The 19,387-nt window shown below is 29.5% G+C and overlaps 2 protein-coding genes across 4 annotated transcripts; both read left to right on the forward strand.

Annotated features, from left to right (window-relative positions):
• The first annotated feature begins 168 nt into the window (after nucleotides 1-168).
• LOC119673816 (G2/mitotic-specific cyclin-B-like) lies at nucleotides 169-2,525 on the forward strand. Of its 2 annotated transcripts, none has more exons than XM_038084880.1 (5): nucleotides 169-557; nucleotides 761-894; nucleotides 970-1,214; nucleotides 1,268-2,160; nucleotides 2,216-2,525. In XM_038084880.1, exons 1-5 carry the CDS (start codon nucleotides 516-518, stop codon nucleotides 2,504-2,506), a joined length of 1,605 nt encoding a protein of 534 aa, XP_037940808.1. In that variant the 5' UTR covers nucleotides 169-515; the 3' UTR covers nucleotides 2,507-2,525. The 2 variants fall into 2 exon arrangements, with proteins under 2 accessions (XP_037940808.1, XP_037940809.1); XM_038084881.1 differs by having other exon boundaries at nucleotides 973-1,214.
• Nucleotides 2,526-13,361: 10,836 nt separating this feature from the next.
• On the forward strand, nucleotides 13,362-18,238 carry LOC119673817 (G2/mitotic-specific cyclin-B-like). 2 transcript variants are annotated; one of them, XM_038084882.1, is made up of 5 exons: nucleotides 13,362-13,621; nucleotides 13,826-13,962; nucleotides 14,093-14,349; nucleotides 14,405-15,306; nucleotides 17,723-18,238. In XM_038084882.1, exons 1-5 carry the CDS (start codon nucleotides 13,580-13,582, stop codon nucleotides 18,008-18,010), a joined length of 1,626 nt encoding a protein of 541 aa, XP_037940810.1. In that variant the 5' UTR covers nucleotides 13,362-13,579; the 3' UTR covers nucleotides 18,011-18,238. The 2 variants fall into 2 exon arrangements, with proteins under 2 accessions (XP_037940810.1, XP_037940811.1); XM_038084883.1 differs by lacking the exon at nucleotides 13,362-13,621 and having other exon boundaries at nucleotides 13,859-13,961; nucleotides 14,091-14,349.
• Nucleotides 18,239-19,387: the final 1,149 nt, after the last annotated feature.

The raw sequence follows: 19,387 nt of genomic DNA on the forward strand, positions 1-19,387 counted from the left end.
TTTTTTTGTTATATTAGAAAGAAATCATAAGCGACAACCATAGAGATATTGAATAAAATAAAAATATTTCTTGATTCTAAATTTTATTACTATATTTTTTTATAATAGCTTATATTATTAATTTGTTTTTATTCATTCAATATTATCCATTTCTATGAATTCATTTAAATATATTAACGAATTAATTTTTATGCAAATTGAATACGAATGAAGCAATTCCTTGAAATACTCTACAGTTTTATAGTTATTGCAATCGCAACTTATTACCAACTGTCAATACAAATAAAGCGAAGTATGTCATTTAAACACAAAATATTTAACGAAGAATATAAGCGCGGCGAACATTTTGAACTATTTGCTTCAAAAAAATATTTGCAACGGCGGAGTGAGCATCGATAGGGGTGCATATGTTTTTAGTTTTAACATTTACTTTCAGTTTTATATAATCTATACTAGTTTTGGTGATAAAAAACTTTGTCTAACATTACATATTAATTTGATTAAAAAACAATATAATGGATGCACTTGTAGGAATATCAAAAATTACAGTCGACGAGGTAAGCGCAATTTTGTTTAATAGCCAAAGTGATAGCGACGCCATTATGTTTGCACCTATAAATCCCGTTTATATGCGCATAATTTTGTTTTGGTACTTGCGGCACAATTTTTACAATATTCATTTCGTTATTGTGTAATAAGAAATAATAAATAAAAATATAAAAAGAAATATCTAAAGTAGAATTTATATATTGTTTTACAGAATGATGCAGAAAAGTACAACAGAACTAAAAAGGTTCAACCAGCCGCTGAAAAAATGAAGCGCGCTGCTTTAGGTGATCTGCAGAATCGTGCAGTATTGCGCCCCATTTCTGGGAAGGATGCTGTACAAAAAAGGTGCGTTATACTTCAAATAATTTCATTTATTTTATATGGAGTATAAATATTTTAATTATTTTAATTTAATTCAAGCAATACTACAAATGCTAAGCTGCAGGCTGCCCTACGCGGCACCAAAGCACGTGTTGATAGTCGTTGGAAGAAAACTACAGCCAGTTCTACAAACAACGCAGCTGAGTTGGAAAGCAATACTATAGACCAACGAAAAGTTATAACCCGTTCAAATTCTGTACGTTTGGGTATCAATGTGCCTGCAGAGCAAAAAGTCAAGACGTTGGCAACAAAAGCGGTAGAAAATAAACAACAAAAGTTGGAAGGTATTGACACACACTTTTTTAATCCTGAAGTATTCTTACACATTTAATTTTAGTTGCCAAAATAAAAACAACGGATGTTGAAAAAACCCAAACAGTTTCCATTGTGCCTAGATTACGTGGAGAAGATAGTCAGTTATCGCAAATATCACTGAATAAAATGAAATCAACTATTTTGCGTGATACAAACAAAGTAATAAACCAAAATAGCAAGCCAACAGCTATAGTACAAGCACAGCAAACAAATGGAGATGTGGGAAGTGTTGCTGTTGAGACCACAACAAAACAAGCACGAGGAAATGAAAAGATTGCTTCACGACACTGTGCATTACTTAAACCTCTATCGCATTCCAGCAAACTGATTAGTGCCATCGAAGATATAGATGCAAACGATGCAAATACATTAATACTTATTTCTGATTATGTTAACGAAATTTATGATTATCTGTACTCTCTGGAGGACAAATTGGCTATTACCGAAAATCATCTTGAAGGTCAAAAGGAAGTCTTTCCAAAAATGCGTGCAATACTTATGGATTGGATAAATGAAGTACATTATCAAATACATCTAATATCTGAAACATTTCAAATGACGGTAGCTATCATTGATCGTTATTTGCAAAATGTTAAGGATACAAAACGTTCAGAGTTACAACTTGTAGGAGTAACAGCTTTGTTTATTGCTACCAAGTTTGAAGAATTGTATCCTCCTCCTTTAAGTGATTTGATATACACTACCGATAATACGTACACAGCTAAACAGATTTTACAAATGGAGTTAAAAATCTTTCAAGCAATCAACTGCGATTTATCGCGACCATTGCCAATACATTTTTTGCGTCGATTTTCAAAAGCAGCCAAAGCTGAAGATAGACATCATACAATGTCCAAGTACTTTCTAGAACTAGTTTTAGTTGATTATAATATGGCAGCGTATAAGCCATCTCAGGTATGCTTTTTTTTTTTAAATAATCTGGACTTAAATTAATTGAGCGCTTTTGTAGGTTGCTGCAGCCTCGTTATTCTTAGCACTACATTTACTCAACGGAAATGCAAGAGCAGCAACTGGCTTTAATGACGCACATTGGACTCCAACTTTACGTCATTACTCACGCTATAGTGCAACTGATTTACGTCCAATAACTATGAAGATCGCTGCTATAGCAAGAAATGCTCCGAACGCTAAGTTAAAAGCTGTTTACTCTAAATATCAATCGACAAAGTTCGATAAAATTTCGCTTCGTTCCGAGCTCTACGGTGCACTGATGGACTCTATAATTAATAGCAAGAAATAGTTTTCCAAAACTTATTTATTTTTAAGTTATTTTAATATTTAATTTTAGCAAAATTTGTTAATTTATTTTTTTATGTACTGTATTTCGTACTATATTTTGCATGGTTTTTGCTTTGTTATATTGTGTTAATATTTTTTTTGATTCCAATACTAAAAAGGACGACACATGTAAAGCCTTAAATAATGTAGTGTTTAATGGACATTAAAATGCAATACTTATTGGTACTTGTTGCAGAGTTTTCTATTAATTGTTAACAAATTCTAAATGCCAAGATTAGTCTAAACACAAGTAATATTAAGTATACAATTACTGACAACTGTCAAATTTGTGTAATATAAAAATTATATTTTATACATTTTAATTTGCGCTTTAAATATAATTCAATATTTCATACTAATTACAATTTTTTACACAAATGAATGATGTGTTTTATACTATAAAAGCTTATAATTATAATATATTTATATCAGTGTTTGTGATAACGCTTAATTTAGTTAAAATTTTTATATTTTAGTAATTTAATAATTTTAAATAAAGGTTAATAAAGATGACTTGATTTTTTTAAATTTCTTGTGCAATGAGAAATTATAATGATTTGTGATAGCGATCTTAAGTATCGAACATTCTAAACATTTTAAATATACTCATTTGACTTACAAATGTTAGGTTACTTAAAAATTCACTTTTATCCCTTATATATATATATACCGAGAGTAATAGATATGCTATCATCCTTAGTGTATAAAAAAAATATTCTTCAAGTTTTAACCAATATTTTTGATACTTTATATTTATTTATTGATCATCTTGATATAACGTTTATTTAGTCATATTCAAACGTAAGTAGTGAACGAACCTTCATTACGGTAAAGCGAGAAAGGTACTTTATTTAACATCAATTGTCTCTAAACCAGACTAAAACCACATAGGAGCATTTCTACTGTTAAGATAAGATGCACTCATTTGAAAATTCCCTTATTCTACCAACTTAGTTTACACCGAATGCTATACAACCACGCAATAGCACAGAGAGTGTCCACTCTAGAAACGTTTCTCAATGATATATTTATAGTCTCTATACAACTACAAAGTTCACGGGAAAATAATCACTCTAATTATACAATTTATAAATATAAATAACACTATCATATAAATCTTAGGCTACTTACAATACAATCATATAAACATATCTGATAGAATCCGTAAGGTGGTATTGCGATTTCTCTCATTGTGGATTATTTTTTTCAGCAACTTACTTTTTTCATTCAACAAAGTAGCTAGTGCTGCCGATTAAATAATTCCAATCTAATCGTTCGAAAAATACTCGAAAAATTAACCCGTCTTTGAAAAGTCTTTCTGAGTGCAGTAAATATTGTGAACCATAAAATTATCTGATCAGAACTCCACTTCATCAAGCCCACGGAAACTAAAGACTGTTCAACTATTATAAGTAAAATTGTTTTTGAGACATAATTCTCAAATCCCTATCTTAGATTAATCTGAAAAACAACATTGGTGAAAGGATCGGATTAAAAGCTTGTTTAAATATAGCTGTATAAATTTATAAAGCACGATTGTGTCCTTATATGTTTTCTGGCTTAGATGAACCTAAGTCACTAGGTATTAAGTCTATCTACTCTACTGATTACTGGAATGAAGTTTCCGCTTTGCTGTGGAAATCTCAATTCATTCCTAAGAGGTGGTTTTAATGGGTGCAATGACCTTGAATGTTAGCAGTGAAACGAATCTTTCTATATATTTTCTATATTTACCTGAAACCCTTTTATGGATTATATCGACAATGATTGCCGATTTTTTAGTCCTAGCAAAGCAAATAATTCAAGCTAAATTATTATACTTTCTATTTCATGTGTATGGACAATCTTTCATACTTATCAGTGGCCTTACGTCACCCAAATGCTGTAGTCGTATTTTTATGTGGTTTAAAACTTGAAAATAATTGCTCAGTGGGGATTTCAATCAGAGATACTAAAATTATTCTTCTGAATAGCGAATCACTGTAAGTCAGAAATGGTTTGGTCCATCTTTTTTACCAGAATCGGGACACTAATATACTGCTATAACAAAACCCATTAACTGTAAACTAATATTGAAATTAATAATGTATTAATAGCAGGAATATAAGTATTTATATACATATATGTAGGTATATCAGAATCGGGACACTAATATACTGCTATAACAAAACCCATTAACTGTAAACTAATATTAAAATTAATGATGAATCAATAGCAGGAATATAAGTATTTATATACATATATGTAGGTATATATTCTACTTTAGAGAATAATTCTATTAGTTTGTGGTCAATCTGTTTCCCACGTATCCATTGACTCCCGTCTGTACACTCCCTTTCATAAAAATGCTATATATTAACTGTTTCAATAAAATATCAAAAAATTTTAAAATATAAATTAAAAAATAATTATACAACTTAAGGGCACTTTGGTCCACGGTTCTCATTTAGACAAGTTCAATTTTAACATTATAATTTCCTAAAATAATGTACGGACTATAAAACCCAAAATAATTTTTTAATACCACTAGTGATAAATATTTGGTAATATTCAAAATAACTGTTTTGTCATCCAAAAATTAACTTAATTAAAATAAAATTAAAGTAGTTAAATTTTTTTCTTCACCATGAAACCTTTTCTCTATGGAAAAATGGGTCGTTTGTCATTAAGGCACTAAATTATTCAAATAAAATATAATCATAGAAAATATTATTTAGAAATTACTTCGTATTAAAACTACAATATTTGTGGCCCCTTTACTCCTCATAGGATCTATTGGAACTAATATATATAAAAACTATAACATTTGCAATCCTCGTCACGCTCCGCATATTTCACTAACAGAAAATCAGAAACTTTACTCAAAGACTCCGAATGTGGGCTGGGCTCCAAACAAAAAATTTGTACAAGAAATGCGCCAAAAATCCAAAATTTAAATAAAAAATAAATAAATAAATTTTGAGTAAATTAGATGGTCACAAAATTACGGACGCACGTCCGAAAATTAATTGAAGTGAAAAATTAAGCAGAAATTCTTCAGAAACATTTTTGTGTTTGTTTTGCGGCTCTTATATGCGCTGCGTGATGTGTGATGTGCCGGTTGCCGTCGATTGTGGATTGTGCCACCACACATAAAAAGTGTCGAAGTAATGACGCTCATAAAACCGTCAAACTTGAAATTCGAATAGGAGCGCAGCCCCAGCAGCGAGTATCAGCGAGTGGCAACGAATGTAGCGAACTGAAGCGAAGCGAAGCGCAGTGCTGTTGTCTGTTTGTGCGCATCGAGCGAATCTCAGGCAAATCACACAAATGAATTGATACGTAGCACCGAGCAACGAGCAACGAGTAAAGTAGGAAGAAGACAGACGTTAAGGAAGGAAATGTGTGTGTATGTGACATGTGATTAGGCAAACTGACCTGCCCTATAGCAAGAATGTTTGTGGGTGTTGTGCCAGTGGCAAACAGGAAAGGAAAGGGAGGTGGGAGATGTCCTAGCATCATCTACTTTAAGCGACAGTGGAAAATAAGATTTGGAATATGTGTCCTAACAACCACTGCAAATAACAGAAATTACAACGATGAATCGATAAAGACGGGATTAGAAAATATTTACTTAAGTTTTATGTATTTACTTGATGGTGGGTATATGTTGGGTATAATATATTTGTTCACCCAACAGAAATTTCCAACAAATCCATTTGGTTGATACTTTAGTTTCAATGAAAGAAAATACATTTGTTTATAGGAGTATCGCATATAGAACAACATTCAAAAATATTATTTTAGCAACAAAATTTTGTTAAAATTGTCTTTTCTCTTATAGTATAATTAAAGGAATTTATATTAATTAATTAATTTATATTAATTTATATTTGATTATTAAGTTAATTTTGACAAAAGAATATTTTCTACGGCTAAGGAGTTAGGCTAAGTTGATGCTAAACCAAATGGGACTTTTCTTGGTATTTTTTGCACTGCACACATTTAGCCATTTATCAACATGTATCGACACATCACTACATTATCGGCACAACCTAGAATTTCCCGAATTTATAACGCAACTTAGGTCGTGTGCGAGTTAGGCTAAGTTGCGTTCTAAATGCGACCTTAGCCTAACTCGTACACGTCCTAAATAGAAACTTTTTAATTGAAAGGGTTTTCTGAAAAGTATTGAATTTACAACAATTTTTTTTTTATTTTTAAGGCCGTGTGCGAGTTTGAGTAAATTGATGGTAAATTAAGGGAAATAGTAAATTATTTCGGTATGACAGCGAATGTTGATATTTACCAGAATTTGGAGTAGGGTAAAATAGATAAAAATTAGGTAAATTAGGTGTTACCATTGTGAAAATTTTATAAGATGTTTAATAAATAAATAAATAAATTTAAAAACTTTTAATCAAAAGTAATGAATAAGTGGAATAAATATATATATAAATATTTACATAAGTCCAGTGCAAAAATCCCTAGGAAATTACAATTTACTTTACCTCAATTTACTCGAACTCGCACACGGCTTAAGTAATTAAATTTTTGACTGACCCTACAGTTGTTTCGAGTATTGACTAATCAGTGGGATGTTTGGATATATTTCTTATATTTAATTGTTAGTAAATAAATTTTACAACTACAAGTGCAAGATTACAAGATTTAATAAATAATTAAGTAAATTTATTATATTTTTTAATTAATTTCTGTAGTATATTCGATCATGGCAACCCTGTATAAAGAAATGGATAAAAAAGGAAAAAATACAAAACGTTTTTCGTCGTTGTGCTCAAAGGAGTAAGCGTGCCGTGCCGTAATTATTATTATTATTAATATTAAATTGTAAATCTATATAACTTTAATCAATAAAGTATATTGTATTATATATAAAGAATGTAATAATTTCAATAAAATTTAATTAATTAAATTTATTTTTACATTACTATAAATTAAGCAAAAAATCTTTTCTTTTTTACATATACAGTTTGTCAACATTGTGTTTGCAAAACGAAAAAATGCTACAAATATTTGTTAAATGCCCAATAAAAACGATTTAATTTTGAAATAAAAAAAAAATTAAAAAGTTTACAATTAATTTAAACATTTTTCTTTATATTAAACTAAAAATTAATCAAAAATATCGTTAGAACAATAAAATAATTCACAAAAACAAAAATAACACCAAATTTGTTGTGTCAACATTGTGTTTGCAATTTTGCAATTTCTTATTTTTAACGGGACAGAATACCGTTTGATGTGTCTGGGTTTTTCTGTTTATTATAATATTCTGCAAAAACTGTTCAATTTCTTTGTTATTTAATAAAGTAGAGTGTTTTAAGTGAAGGAATAACTAGAATACAAGTGATTAAATATGGCCTGTAAAAGAACAAATTCAAATAATATTGAGTTATTATGTTATAATTACTACCTCGGTAAATCTGCTAAGGAATAAAGTCTAACGTTTAATATTAGGTTAAGAACAATTAATAATATCATAAACAAAACAGAAAATGAGGATTGCATTAGTTTAAAACCAGCAGGCCACCGTATTAAACCATTGTCTGATCGCCATATAAGAAGAGTATTGCGAATAATTGATAAAAATCCTTTAATTTCCTTACGATCATTGGCATTAGGTCTGGAGAAGCTATTTAATATTGTTGTTAGTCACAAGGCAATAAGAAAAGTGCTATTACAAAACATTTATTCTTCGAAAGTTACACGTAATACACCGTCGTTAATTGTTCAAAAGATTGAAAAATGATTTCAGTTTGCTAGCACACATTTAAAATATATTTCAGAGTACTAAGATGATGTGATTTCTTAGGACTAAGTGGAAATCAAGCTATATTATAATGCATGACCCACATAAACATGATAATAAAGCATAATGTCCCAGAAAATCACATCATCTTAGTACTCTGAAATATATTTTAAATGTGTGCTAGCAAACTGAAATCATTTTTCAATCTTTTGAACAATTAACGACGGTGTATTACGTGTAACTTTCGAAGAATAAATGTTTTGTAATAGCACTTTTCTTATTGCCTTGTGACTAACAACAATATTAAATAGCTTCTCCAGACCTAATGCCAATGATCGTAAGGAAATTAAAGGATTTTTATCAATTATTCGCAATACTCTTCTTATATGGCGATCAGACAATGGTTTAATACGGTGGCCTGCTGGTTTTAAACTAATGCAATCCTCATTTTCTGTTTTGTTTATGATATTATTAATTGTTCTTAACCTAATATTAAACGTTAGACTTTATTCCTTAGCAGATTTACCGAGGTAGTAATTATAACATAATAACTCAATATTATTTGAATTTGTTCTTTTACAGGCCATATTTAATCACGTGTATTCTAGTTATTCCTTCACTTAAAACACTCTACTTTATTAAATAACAAAGAAATTGAACAGTTTTTGCAGAATATTAAAACAAACAGAAAAACCCAGACACATCGAACGGTATTCTGTCCCGTTAAAAATAAGAAATTGCAAAATTGCAAACACAATGTTGACACAACAAATTTGGTGTTATTTTTGTTTTTGTGAATTATTTTATTGTTCTAACGATATTTTTGATTAATTTTTAGTTTAATATAAAGAAAAATGTTTAAATTAATTGTAAACTTTTTAATTTTTTTTTTATTTCAAAATTAAATCGTTTTTATTGGGCATTTAACAAATATTTGTAGCATTTTTTCGTTTTGCAAACACAATGTTGACAAACTGTATATATATGTAACCTCTAAGGGACATGAGTTTCAAACAAAATGGGTACCTTCTCTCGATTTATACGGTTTCAAACTACACGATTGTTGAGTAATTCTTTTGAGATAGAATACCTGATATTCCATTCTGTTACCTGAGTATGTCATATTGGCTAAGTTCTGTTAAAACTGTGCTTATACTAGATGATGATTTATACTAGATCTTAGTCTGAGTACCTTTCCGTTTTATATTAGATATACATCAGAAATACAGACAGTGAAATTAAGTGTGAACTAAATCTACAATAAATTATGAACTAAACAGAAACTAAGCACTACAGAAAATTCCTATGTGGCTTTCACACATCCATCTCAAAATCCTGCTAGTGACTAGATAATAAACCTCAACACTGCGTCTTTTTTGGTTCATCACATAAAAACCTTCCCTCAATAAACAGAGCACCTTTAAACGGGAGGTACCCTCCTTCGGTACTGTCATGCATCTATCTTCAAAGCCTGGCTTTATCGCTTACCCACCAGTTTCGTGCGGAGCTGGCGTCAAGTCATATAAGTTTAGCACCAATTTCTGTCATGGTGCGTTTTCTAATTACTCAATGGAATGACTGACAATAGTGCCGTGGCATTAAACTTAGCACTAAGTTTAAGAAGTTCTACGTCATTGCTACTTTAAGTGTTTAAGTTCACATATATCTACTAATACGGATATACAGAAGAGGGATATCTGTTCACAGAATATTTAAAGAGTGCAATTGAATAAGCAAAATGAATGCTTTCTGCTTAAAAAGTTGGTCCAACCCTCATTAGAAATGCTCTAAGGGCAACCTTTGCTCATTGCTCTGAAAATGTTATTTCAATGAAGCTTGGGCGTCAATTGATTTTAACAACAACGACGGTACAATTACCGATAATAAATAGAAAAAAGAAATTGCATTTATGAAACTACACATAGATGTTCTTAAGAGAAATCATCATTCTCATCTTGTATCAACCCTATATCAACATGATTTACTATATCTTGTGTTCAGCTGATCCACAAAATCCACAGCGAAGACTTGAATTATTTCTGAGCCCTTCATTTCAACGAAGGACTGAGAAGAAGTAGAGTTCTGAGTTACTAACAGCTACTGAAGATTGGCTTTTTTCACCCTAAATGAAAGTATCTTCCAATTAGCATTATTCAACCACAGTACGGTATTATTGATGTTTTATCGAGCGATCCATAGACTTCTAGAACAATTATCTACTCATAAAATCGTGGTTACGATTGGCCTTTTAAAATCGGACTTGCAACTAAAAAGCAATGTTTAGTGAAGATAAACCTGAAGTCTTCATTTTAATAAAAACATTTACTGTTTAGATGTTTTGGTACACAAATATGCCAAGCCTACCTGAACTATGTCTACGGTACATAACATTTGATCACTTTCGAAAGAAATTATTTGGAGTTTCTATATTGGTTTGTTATTAGACGATGACTTCAATGAAAGCATTATTTATTCATCTGCATTGGAGGAGGGATTCAATCTAAAATTATTATATTTACTACTGAATCATTTTAGTGTTTCGCAGGTTGACATTGATTTTCCTTTGACTTAAACTACTCTGAAGGTACGCGGTAGAACATCCAATATGGATGTGTTTTAGTCTATATTAATATTTACTTGGTAGAACGTAATCGTGAAGTATTATATCACATATTTGTAATGAAACTGTGGCCGACCCCTTTCTGACAAACTTCGCAATTTTCACTCTTATTTTTGCTGGTTTTCCTATTGAATATTATTGTCTTGTCAGTTTATTCGAATTTAATTAGGAATTATATTTATTTGTAATTTTTTTTTGTTTATTTCTATTTTTTTTTACTTAATTACAAAACATATAGATTTATCATTAAGAAATACAGGTTTATCAATCTGCTTTTATAATAGGTCTTTTCCACGAGCTGCTCGTAGTAACTTTGAGTAACTCTGTGTATACACAAGTGCGTTCCACTAGCAAATTTTCGAGTAAATGAGAGTATCTGAGAGAGCGTAACATCCCTGTCAAAATTTGAAAATGTTACACAGACTTTAGTCGTACATTTTATTTCAAGTAAAATTTGTGTGATGTGTGAATCAGCCGTTTTGGTTTGAATTCATTTTTGAAAATATTGTGTATTTTCGCGGCACTGGTGTTCTCACCAAATTTTACACAAAGTTGTTCCATGAAAATCTGTGGGAAGAGCGTTATTTGGCACTTTATTTATGTTACGTTATCAGTTTGTACTTTACTTGTGTTTTATTTGAGTTTTACTACGAGTAGCCGGTGGAACAGTCCTATTATTACTTAATTGAAACAAAGTAACATAAAGAGTAATGTCATGTTTTCACAGCAGCTTAAACTACTTAAGTTAATGAAATTTAGATTTGGTCGTTTCCATTGACATTAGCTAATTTAAGCATATATAATAGCTTATTTGTTTACATTTTACATATAAAACATATGACAAATATTTCAAATTTCGGTAGTTATTTTTTATAGACAGATGTCTTGAGTAGTGGTGAATTACGACTGCTCAACTATGTCTTAATTAGTTGAGTTTTGAAAATCTATTTTTATGTACATATTTTTGCCATTAATTTAATAATAATTAACATATAAATTTAATTTCCAAAGTCAATGAAAATATGTATTATTAGGGTAAATTTTTTCTTGCCGATAATGGCGTGTCGAAAGAAACTATTTATGACGAAAGAAACTATTTAAAAGTTAGACCGAATCGGTCTTTGCTATTCGAATCGGTCTAACTTGAAAATATGTATTTTTGTAGAACGATGTCATGAGCAATGGTGAATTACGATAACAAAATTTTAATTTTTAATTAGTTGAATTTTGAATATGGCCGAATCAGACCACACACCTGTTTTGTATATTCTCAAATATTTTTTATCAATAGATATTTGTATATTAAGCCCGTGTGCGAATACGAGTAAATTGAAGTAAAATAAATTGAAATATCCTTGCGATTTTTTGCAGTGCACTTATGTAAATATTTATTTATTTATTGCACTTATTATTTTTGGTTAAAAGTTTTCAAATTTATTTATTTATTTATTAAATATATAAATATCTTGGTCTCGCCCGTGCGACTAGTAGAGTAACATTAGCATGACTTTCTTATTAGGTTCTGATTAGAACAGAATAGTATTGAAATTTAACAATTAAAAATAAAAATATAATTTATTAATTAATTCAATTATTCTACAACTGGTTTATGATTTCGTTTTAATATAAACACAGCAAGTAAAATTGTTAATAAAAGCTTTCATAGCAAAAGTAACAAAACTCCAGAAATATATGCGAACATAAGAAGTCAAGTACGGCTTTGAATCAGTTGATTAAGGTGCGCTGATTCTGAGCTTCACATTTGGCAGGACCCGAGTTCGATTCCTGGTACTTGCAGTCTCAAAAATAATTATTTACAAATAATTTTATACAAGAATTATTTCCTAGACCACTGATGATGGGTATTTGGCAATACTCGAAACAGTTGTATGGTCAGCCAAAAATTCAATTGATTAAAATAATATAAAAAATAAAATTTTTGTTATTTTAGTTCACTACTGTTCGAAAAAACCTCTTTATTAAATATCTTATAAAATTTTCACAATTGTAGCACCTAATTTACCTAACTTTTATCTAATTTACCATACTCGAAATAAATATTAACATTTCTTCCCATACCGACACAATTTACCATATCCCTCAATTTACTATCAATTTATTCGAACTCGCACTAGGCCTAAGTAATGTTTTTTTGTTTTTAATTTATTAATTTTGATTAATATTTATTTTATTAATAACTAATATTAATATAATATAATTTATTAAAGGCGGTTTAAGCATTTTCACTAAAAGAATAATGAAATTCAAAGGTAATTCATGCACCAAAAAGAATTTGTTTGCCTCACTACAGCGTTTCCTTTCTTGTATATTACTTTTTGGTCAGAACGATTTTCAATTCTAGACGAAAAACGCTGAATTCGCCTTCGTCGTTGAATTATATTTAACGAAAAATAAAAGCGCGGCGAACATTTTAAACCATTTGCTTCAAAACGATTTTGCAACGGCAGAGTAAGCATCGATAAGAGTAAATTGGAGTTGAAGCGTATTTCGTGTGATATATTAAAAGAAATCTTGACTTCCTTGTGTTATATGTTTTATATTTGTTTAAACTTTAATTAATCAACTCACAAAAGCTATATATAAATTTTATATAGATCTATAAAATTTAAGTTAAACGGAATTAGTAAATAAAACTGGTCGAAATGAGTGCAATTATTGGAGTAACAAAAATTAACATCGACGAGGTAAGTGAGGTTTTATTTATTCACCGAGAAGTGATGGCGACGCCATTACTTTCGCACCGATAAATCCCGTTTGCCTCAACTCACATATTTTTTATTGCTTGCGGTACATTATTAAATATTCATTGCGGTATATTTGCGCTAAAGAATATGAGAAATAAACAATAAAAGAAGTATCTGAAATACCGTTTGTAAATTGTTTTGCAGAACGATGCAGAAAAATACAACAAAACTAAAAAGGCTCAATCAGCAGTCGCTGATAACTTGAAGCGCGCTGCATTGGGTGATTTGCAAAATCGTGCGGTGTTGCGTCCCACTTCTGGAAAGGATGCTGTACAAAAAAGGTAAGTCACTCTCGATCGAGGTGTGTAGCCGTAAGTAGTGAAAAAACGGCAAGCAGAAATTTCATTGCATTTATTGGAAAAAAAATTCGGTTTTTAAAATATTTGTCTTCCTGATTTTTAATACAAACAGTACGGCGAACGCTAAGCTACAGGGTGCCTTGCGCGGTACGAAAGCACGTGTTGATAGTAATTGGAAGAAAACAACATTGACCAGTTCTACAACCAACGTGGCTCAATTGGAGAATAATAATGCGATAACCCAAGCCATACAACGCAGAGTTGTAACTCGTTCAAGTTCTGTGCGCGTGAACACCAATGTTCCTGTCGAGCAAAAACCTAAGACGTTGCCCACAAAGGCGGTAGAAAATAAACAAGCAAAGTTGGAAGGTAATATATGGAATTGCTTGACTTTTAGGTAATGCGCTTATACGTTTAATTCTAGTTGCCAAAGTAAGAACCACAAAGGTTGTTGAAAAAGCCCAATTAGTTTCCATTTTGCCTAAATTACGTAGGGAAGATAGTCAGTTATCGCAAATATCACTGAATAAAATAAAAGCTGCCATTTTGCGTGATGCAAACAAGGTAATGAACCAGAATTGTAAACCCACAGCTACAGCTAAAGTAAACGCACAACCAGCAAAAACTGAAGTAGAAAATGCCGTTGTTAATAACACCGCTAAAGAGGTCAAGGAGAAAGAGGAAATGCCTTTGCAAGACCCCATATTATTTAAACCTTTATCGCATTCCACAAAACTATTAAGTGATGTCGAAGATATAGATGCAGACGATACCAATACCTTGATACTTCTCTCAGAATATGTTAACGACATATATGATTATCTGTATAGTTTAGAAATCGAACTCCCTATAGCAAAATATCATCTTGAAGGCCAGGAGGAGGTTTCTCCCAAAATGCGTGGAGTACTTGTAGATTGGATAAATGAAGTACATTTGCAATTCCATCTGGTACCTGAAACATTCCAAATGACAGTAGCTATCATTGATCGTTATTTGCAAAATGTTAAGGATACGAAACGTTCACAATTGCAACTTGTTGGAGTAACAGCCTTGTTCATTGCTACCAAATATGAGGAACTGTATCCTCCTGCTTTAAGTGATTTTGTATATATTACCGATGATACGTATAATGCTAAGCAGATTTTACAAATGGAATTAAAAGTTTTCAAAGCAATCGATTGCAATTTATCACGGCCATTGCCAATACATTTCTTACGTCGCTATTCAAAAGCTGCCAAAGCTGAAGACAGTCATCATACAATGGCTAAATATTTTTTGGAACTAATTTTGATTGAGTATGAAATGGCATCCTACAAGCCATCGGAGGTTTGTAACAATTTTTTTTATATTATTATTATCACTATGATATTATTGGATATCGCTAGGGACGTATAAGAATTTGGAATATAAGAATATATAAATTTATAAATATCCGGTTATAACTATATTTATTTGGTTTTTCATTTTTTTTCGTTTTTGTTTATTTTCTATTTTTCGTTTTTCTTTGTTTTTCCTTTTTGGTTTCTCTTTATTTTTCCTTTTTGGTTTTTTTTTGTTTTTCCTTTTTGGTTTTTTTATTTTTTTTGTGTCTTTTGTTTTTTTTTTTGTACCTTTTGTTTTTTATTTTATCTATTTTTTTATACATTTTGTTTTTTATTTTATTTTATTTTTTTTGTACATTTTGCGTTTTTATTTTATTTTATTTTTGTTGTACATTTTGTTTTTTTATTTTATTTTATTTTTTTTGTTCACTTTGTTTTTTATTGTATTTTTTGTTTTTTATTTTTTTTTGGGTTTTTTTCATTTTTTTTTTTGGTTTTTTTTATTTTTTCTAGTTTTTTATTTTATTTTTCGTTCATTTTTTATTTTATTTTTTGTTTTTTTGTTTAATTAATTCTTTTTTCTTTTTTTTTTATTTAATTATCCTTTTGTTTTTTATTTAATTATCCTTTTGTTTTTTTAATTTAATTATCCTTTTGTTTTTTCATTTAATTAACCTTTTTTTGTTTTTTTTATTTAATTAGTTTTTGTTTTAATTTTTTTTTTTTGTACTTTTTCATTGTATTCTTTTTTGTTTCTCATTTAAATTTTTTTTTGGTTTTTTATTTTATTTTTTCTTGTTTCTTACTTTGTTTTTTTACTTTATTTACCCTTGGTTTTGTTTTTTTTATTTTATTATTTTTTGTTTTAAATTTTACTTTATTTTATTTTTTTTTTGTTTTTCACTTTTATTTTTTTTTTTTGGTTTTTTCTTTTATTTTTGTTTTTATTTTATTTTTGTTTTTATTTTATTTTTGTTTTTATTTTATTTTTGTTTTTATTTTATATATTTTTTTCTCATTGTATTTTTTTATTTATTTTTTTTGTTATATTATTTCTGTATTTTTTAAATCTATTTATTTTGTTTTTTTTTTTTAATTTGCGTCTATTTGTATGTTTTTTGTGTTCTATTTTTTCTGTTTTTTTTATTTTGTTCTATTTTTTTTGTTTTTGTTTTCTTATTCTATTTTTTCCGGTTTTTTTGTTCTATTTCTTTCGGTTTTTTTATTCTTTTTTAGATTATTTCTTCTGTTTTCTTGTTCTAGTTTTTTTTGTTTTATTTTTTCTATTTTTATTTAATTTTTATTTTATTTTTTTTGTTGTTCTTGAATAAATCGCCCCCAAGAAATACTTAACAGAGACGGGTGCGTGATTGCTTGCAATACATACATGTTCATTTAGGAAAGAAAACTGGTCCTACTTAACTGATAACTTAAGAAAAAATTATGGTCGCTTTTTAGAAGAAGTATAAGTACTAAAAACAAAGTTTATTTTCAGTTGAAGGCGTCGAATATACAGTTCTATTATCATCAAAATTTTCATAGTCATAACTTAAGTCTCTTAAGTCATAAGTTAAGTCATACTTAAGTTATCAACTTGCTAATTTCTTTTATACTTAAGTCAGTTTTAAGAGTTAAATGACGACTGTGAAACTAATCCTAAGAATATCAGAAAGAGTGAGAACTTAAAACATTATTACATAGCAACCTTAATCTAAATCTAGCAAAACCTAAGCAATGCAAAACTAAGTTCCATGACCTGTTCCACCCTCAAGGCATGTTTGACAAATTGGATCTGTGATGAAACCCATAGTCGCCAAGTAGTGTCCACTTGTATTGTTTTCCTTGATAACTCCCATTAGTACTTTTAGGTCCTTTCTCTTTAATTAATTTCGATAGCTTATAGTCATATTCTTTTGCAAAGTTTTTAGTTATCTTGTAAGCATTCATTCGGACCACCATTTTTTTTTTTTTGTAAGTAGAGTTCACCACAAGAACCTGCAGAGTTAACGCATTTACTAAGTTATTAGCCAATTCATTAAGTACGACAACACAGTCACCAGAAACTCATATGTGTATTTCGTAACGCTGTTTCCTTTAGTTTTAACATTCACTGATAATCTCTCTGAGAAACTCAGGGGTTAGCCAGAGGTTTAAGTTATGTAGTCCATTTTATTAGGAAAAATAAACAAAAACAAATTACATGCTAAAGAATAGACGAAACCGGTATGACATTGTATAATTTTTTATATACTTTCTTGTGAAGTCCTTTTCGAAGGTGTCGAACGGCACTCGGTCGTCGTTGATGACGAGTAGCTCCGGGACGTAGACGTAATTTTTCTCTATTTCTGAATACATAATATATATTATCAATTTTTAAATGAGTGTGATGAAACAAATTAATAAATAAAATATTTTTGTAGATTGCTGCAGCAGCGTTATTTTTGGCGCTGCATTTGCTGAATGGAAATCCAGAAGAAGCAACTGGTTTCGATGACTCACACTGGACTCCTACATTGGTCCATTACTCACGTTTAAATGCAATTGATTTACATTCGGTAACTAGAAAAGTCGCTGCTATTGCACGAAGAGCTCCAAATATAAAATTAAAGGCTGTTTACACCAAATACCAATCATCAAAATTCGACAGAATGTCGCTACGTACTGAGCTCTACAGTCCATTGATAGACTCCATCATTTGCAGCGATTGAGATCTTTTTCTAAACTATCTTATTACTCTTTACTCTTTAATTTAGCACAATTCGTTATTTTATTTTTCATATATGTATTTTAATTTACTACATTTCATCCTTAATTTTATATAGTTTATGCCTTGTTATATTTTGTTAGTTTAATATTAGAATATTTAACTTAACAACAAGTGCTGAAAGATTACACCAGAAAGAGGAGAAGGATGAAGGATCAAATGCGACGTGACACGAATAAGTGGCAATATTCTATGTTTTGTAAAAGTAAAATGTAATATTCAATGTTGCTTGTTCCAGAAACTAATTTTAATTATAAGAAAACTCTTAAGTACCAAGTTTAGCCGAAACATCCAAACATTGATATCAATTTATCCAACTTGGTATGAGACAAATCACTGACGACTAGAAAGTCTGAGTTTTGTAAAAGTCATAATTTATATATTTTCTCTTGCGTTTTATTAATTACTTTCATGCGATTTAAGAGAATTATATCTTTTATAATTTTTACGACTGAATTTAGTAAGTATTTTGTGCTATTAAAATACTTGAAAACAATTTATTTATTTGATTGTAAGTTTTAGTTTTTAATATAACTAAAATTATATTTTAAAAATGTTTAATAAAGGTCAATAAATAGAATTCGAATTTTTTTTTTGATACTTTCAAGAACAGAAATTGAGTAGAGAACATTACCTATATACACATCCATGCTTCGCTATATGGCCTAGATGAGTAGCTTCTAAGCTAAGTGTACACAATTCGATCCTCTTTCTATTGCACTTACTCACCTACAGCCCAGATTCTTTTTGCAAAGTTTCGTCTTAACTTAAGAAAAACTATTTAACCAAAAAATTATATATGTAACGATATAACAAAATGGCGTATGACTAGCTCTCTAAATTCTGGAATCGACTATACTTTTAATAATTATTTAATCATGTTATACTTATGTATATCTACATATTAATAATGCATAGGCGTATGTATATATATAGTCTCACAATTCATTGCAGCTGAGATCTCAGCTTCTCAAAACCCCTTCCTGGAGACGTAATTAAGTCTACAAATATTTTTAACATAAAAAACAGGGTCTTCATGTATAGCTTCCAGAGCCTATTATAAGAAAAGTTTTAAAATTACATATTGCTACGTGGGTCCCCTTTGATATAGTGATGAAAATTAGAATTTTTTGCTTTTGGTAGAGTTAAATATAATATATAAAATAACACAAAACTATTTCAGTTAAAAATTAATTTTATAATTAAAATTATTACCAAATTATATACGAATGTAATTAATTACTAGTAAGTAATTTAATTAAACACTAACTAGTTTTCTGTGCTTATGTTCGGTGAAGGGAGTGTTATAAGCTGATATCCC

The sequence above is a fragment of the Teleopsis dalmanni genome, chromosome 2 (genome assembly GCF_002237135.1).
Source record: "Teleopsis dalmanni isolate 2A chromosome 2, ASM223713v2, whole genome shotgun sequence".
Lineage (NCBI taxonomy): Eukaryota > Metazoa > Arthropoda > Insecta > Diptera > Diopsidae > Teleopsis > Teleopsis dalmanni.

What these genes read in the sequence shown, in the direction of transcription:
- LOC119673816 (XM_038084880.1), top strand. Translation starts at nt 516, where the DNA reads ATGGATGCACTTGTAGGAATATCAAAAATTACAGTCGACGAG. An exon ending in CAAAAATTACAGTCGACGAG is followed by an intron (nt 558 to 760) that starts GTAAGCGCAATT and finishes ATTGTTTTACAG; the next exon opens with AATGATGCAGAAAAGTACAA. An exon ending in AAGGATGCTGTACAAAAAAG is followed by an intron (nt 895 to 969) that starts GTGCGTTATACT and finishes ATTTAATTCAAG; the next exon opens with CAATACTACAAATGCTAAGC.
- LOC119673817 (XM_038084882.1), top strand. Translation starts at nt 13,580, where the DNA reads ATGAGTGCAATTATTGGAGTAACAAAAATTAACATCGACGAG. An exon ending in CAAAAATTAACATCGACGAG is followed by an intron (nt 13,622 to 13,825) that starts GTAAGTGAGGTT and finishes ATTGTTTTGCAG; the next exon opens with AACGATGCAGAAAAATACAA. An exon ending in CATCCTACAAGCCATCGGAG is followed by an intron (nt 15,307 to 17,722) that starts GTTTGTAACAAT and finishes ATATTTTTGTAG; the next exon opens with ATTGCTGCAGCAGCGTTATT.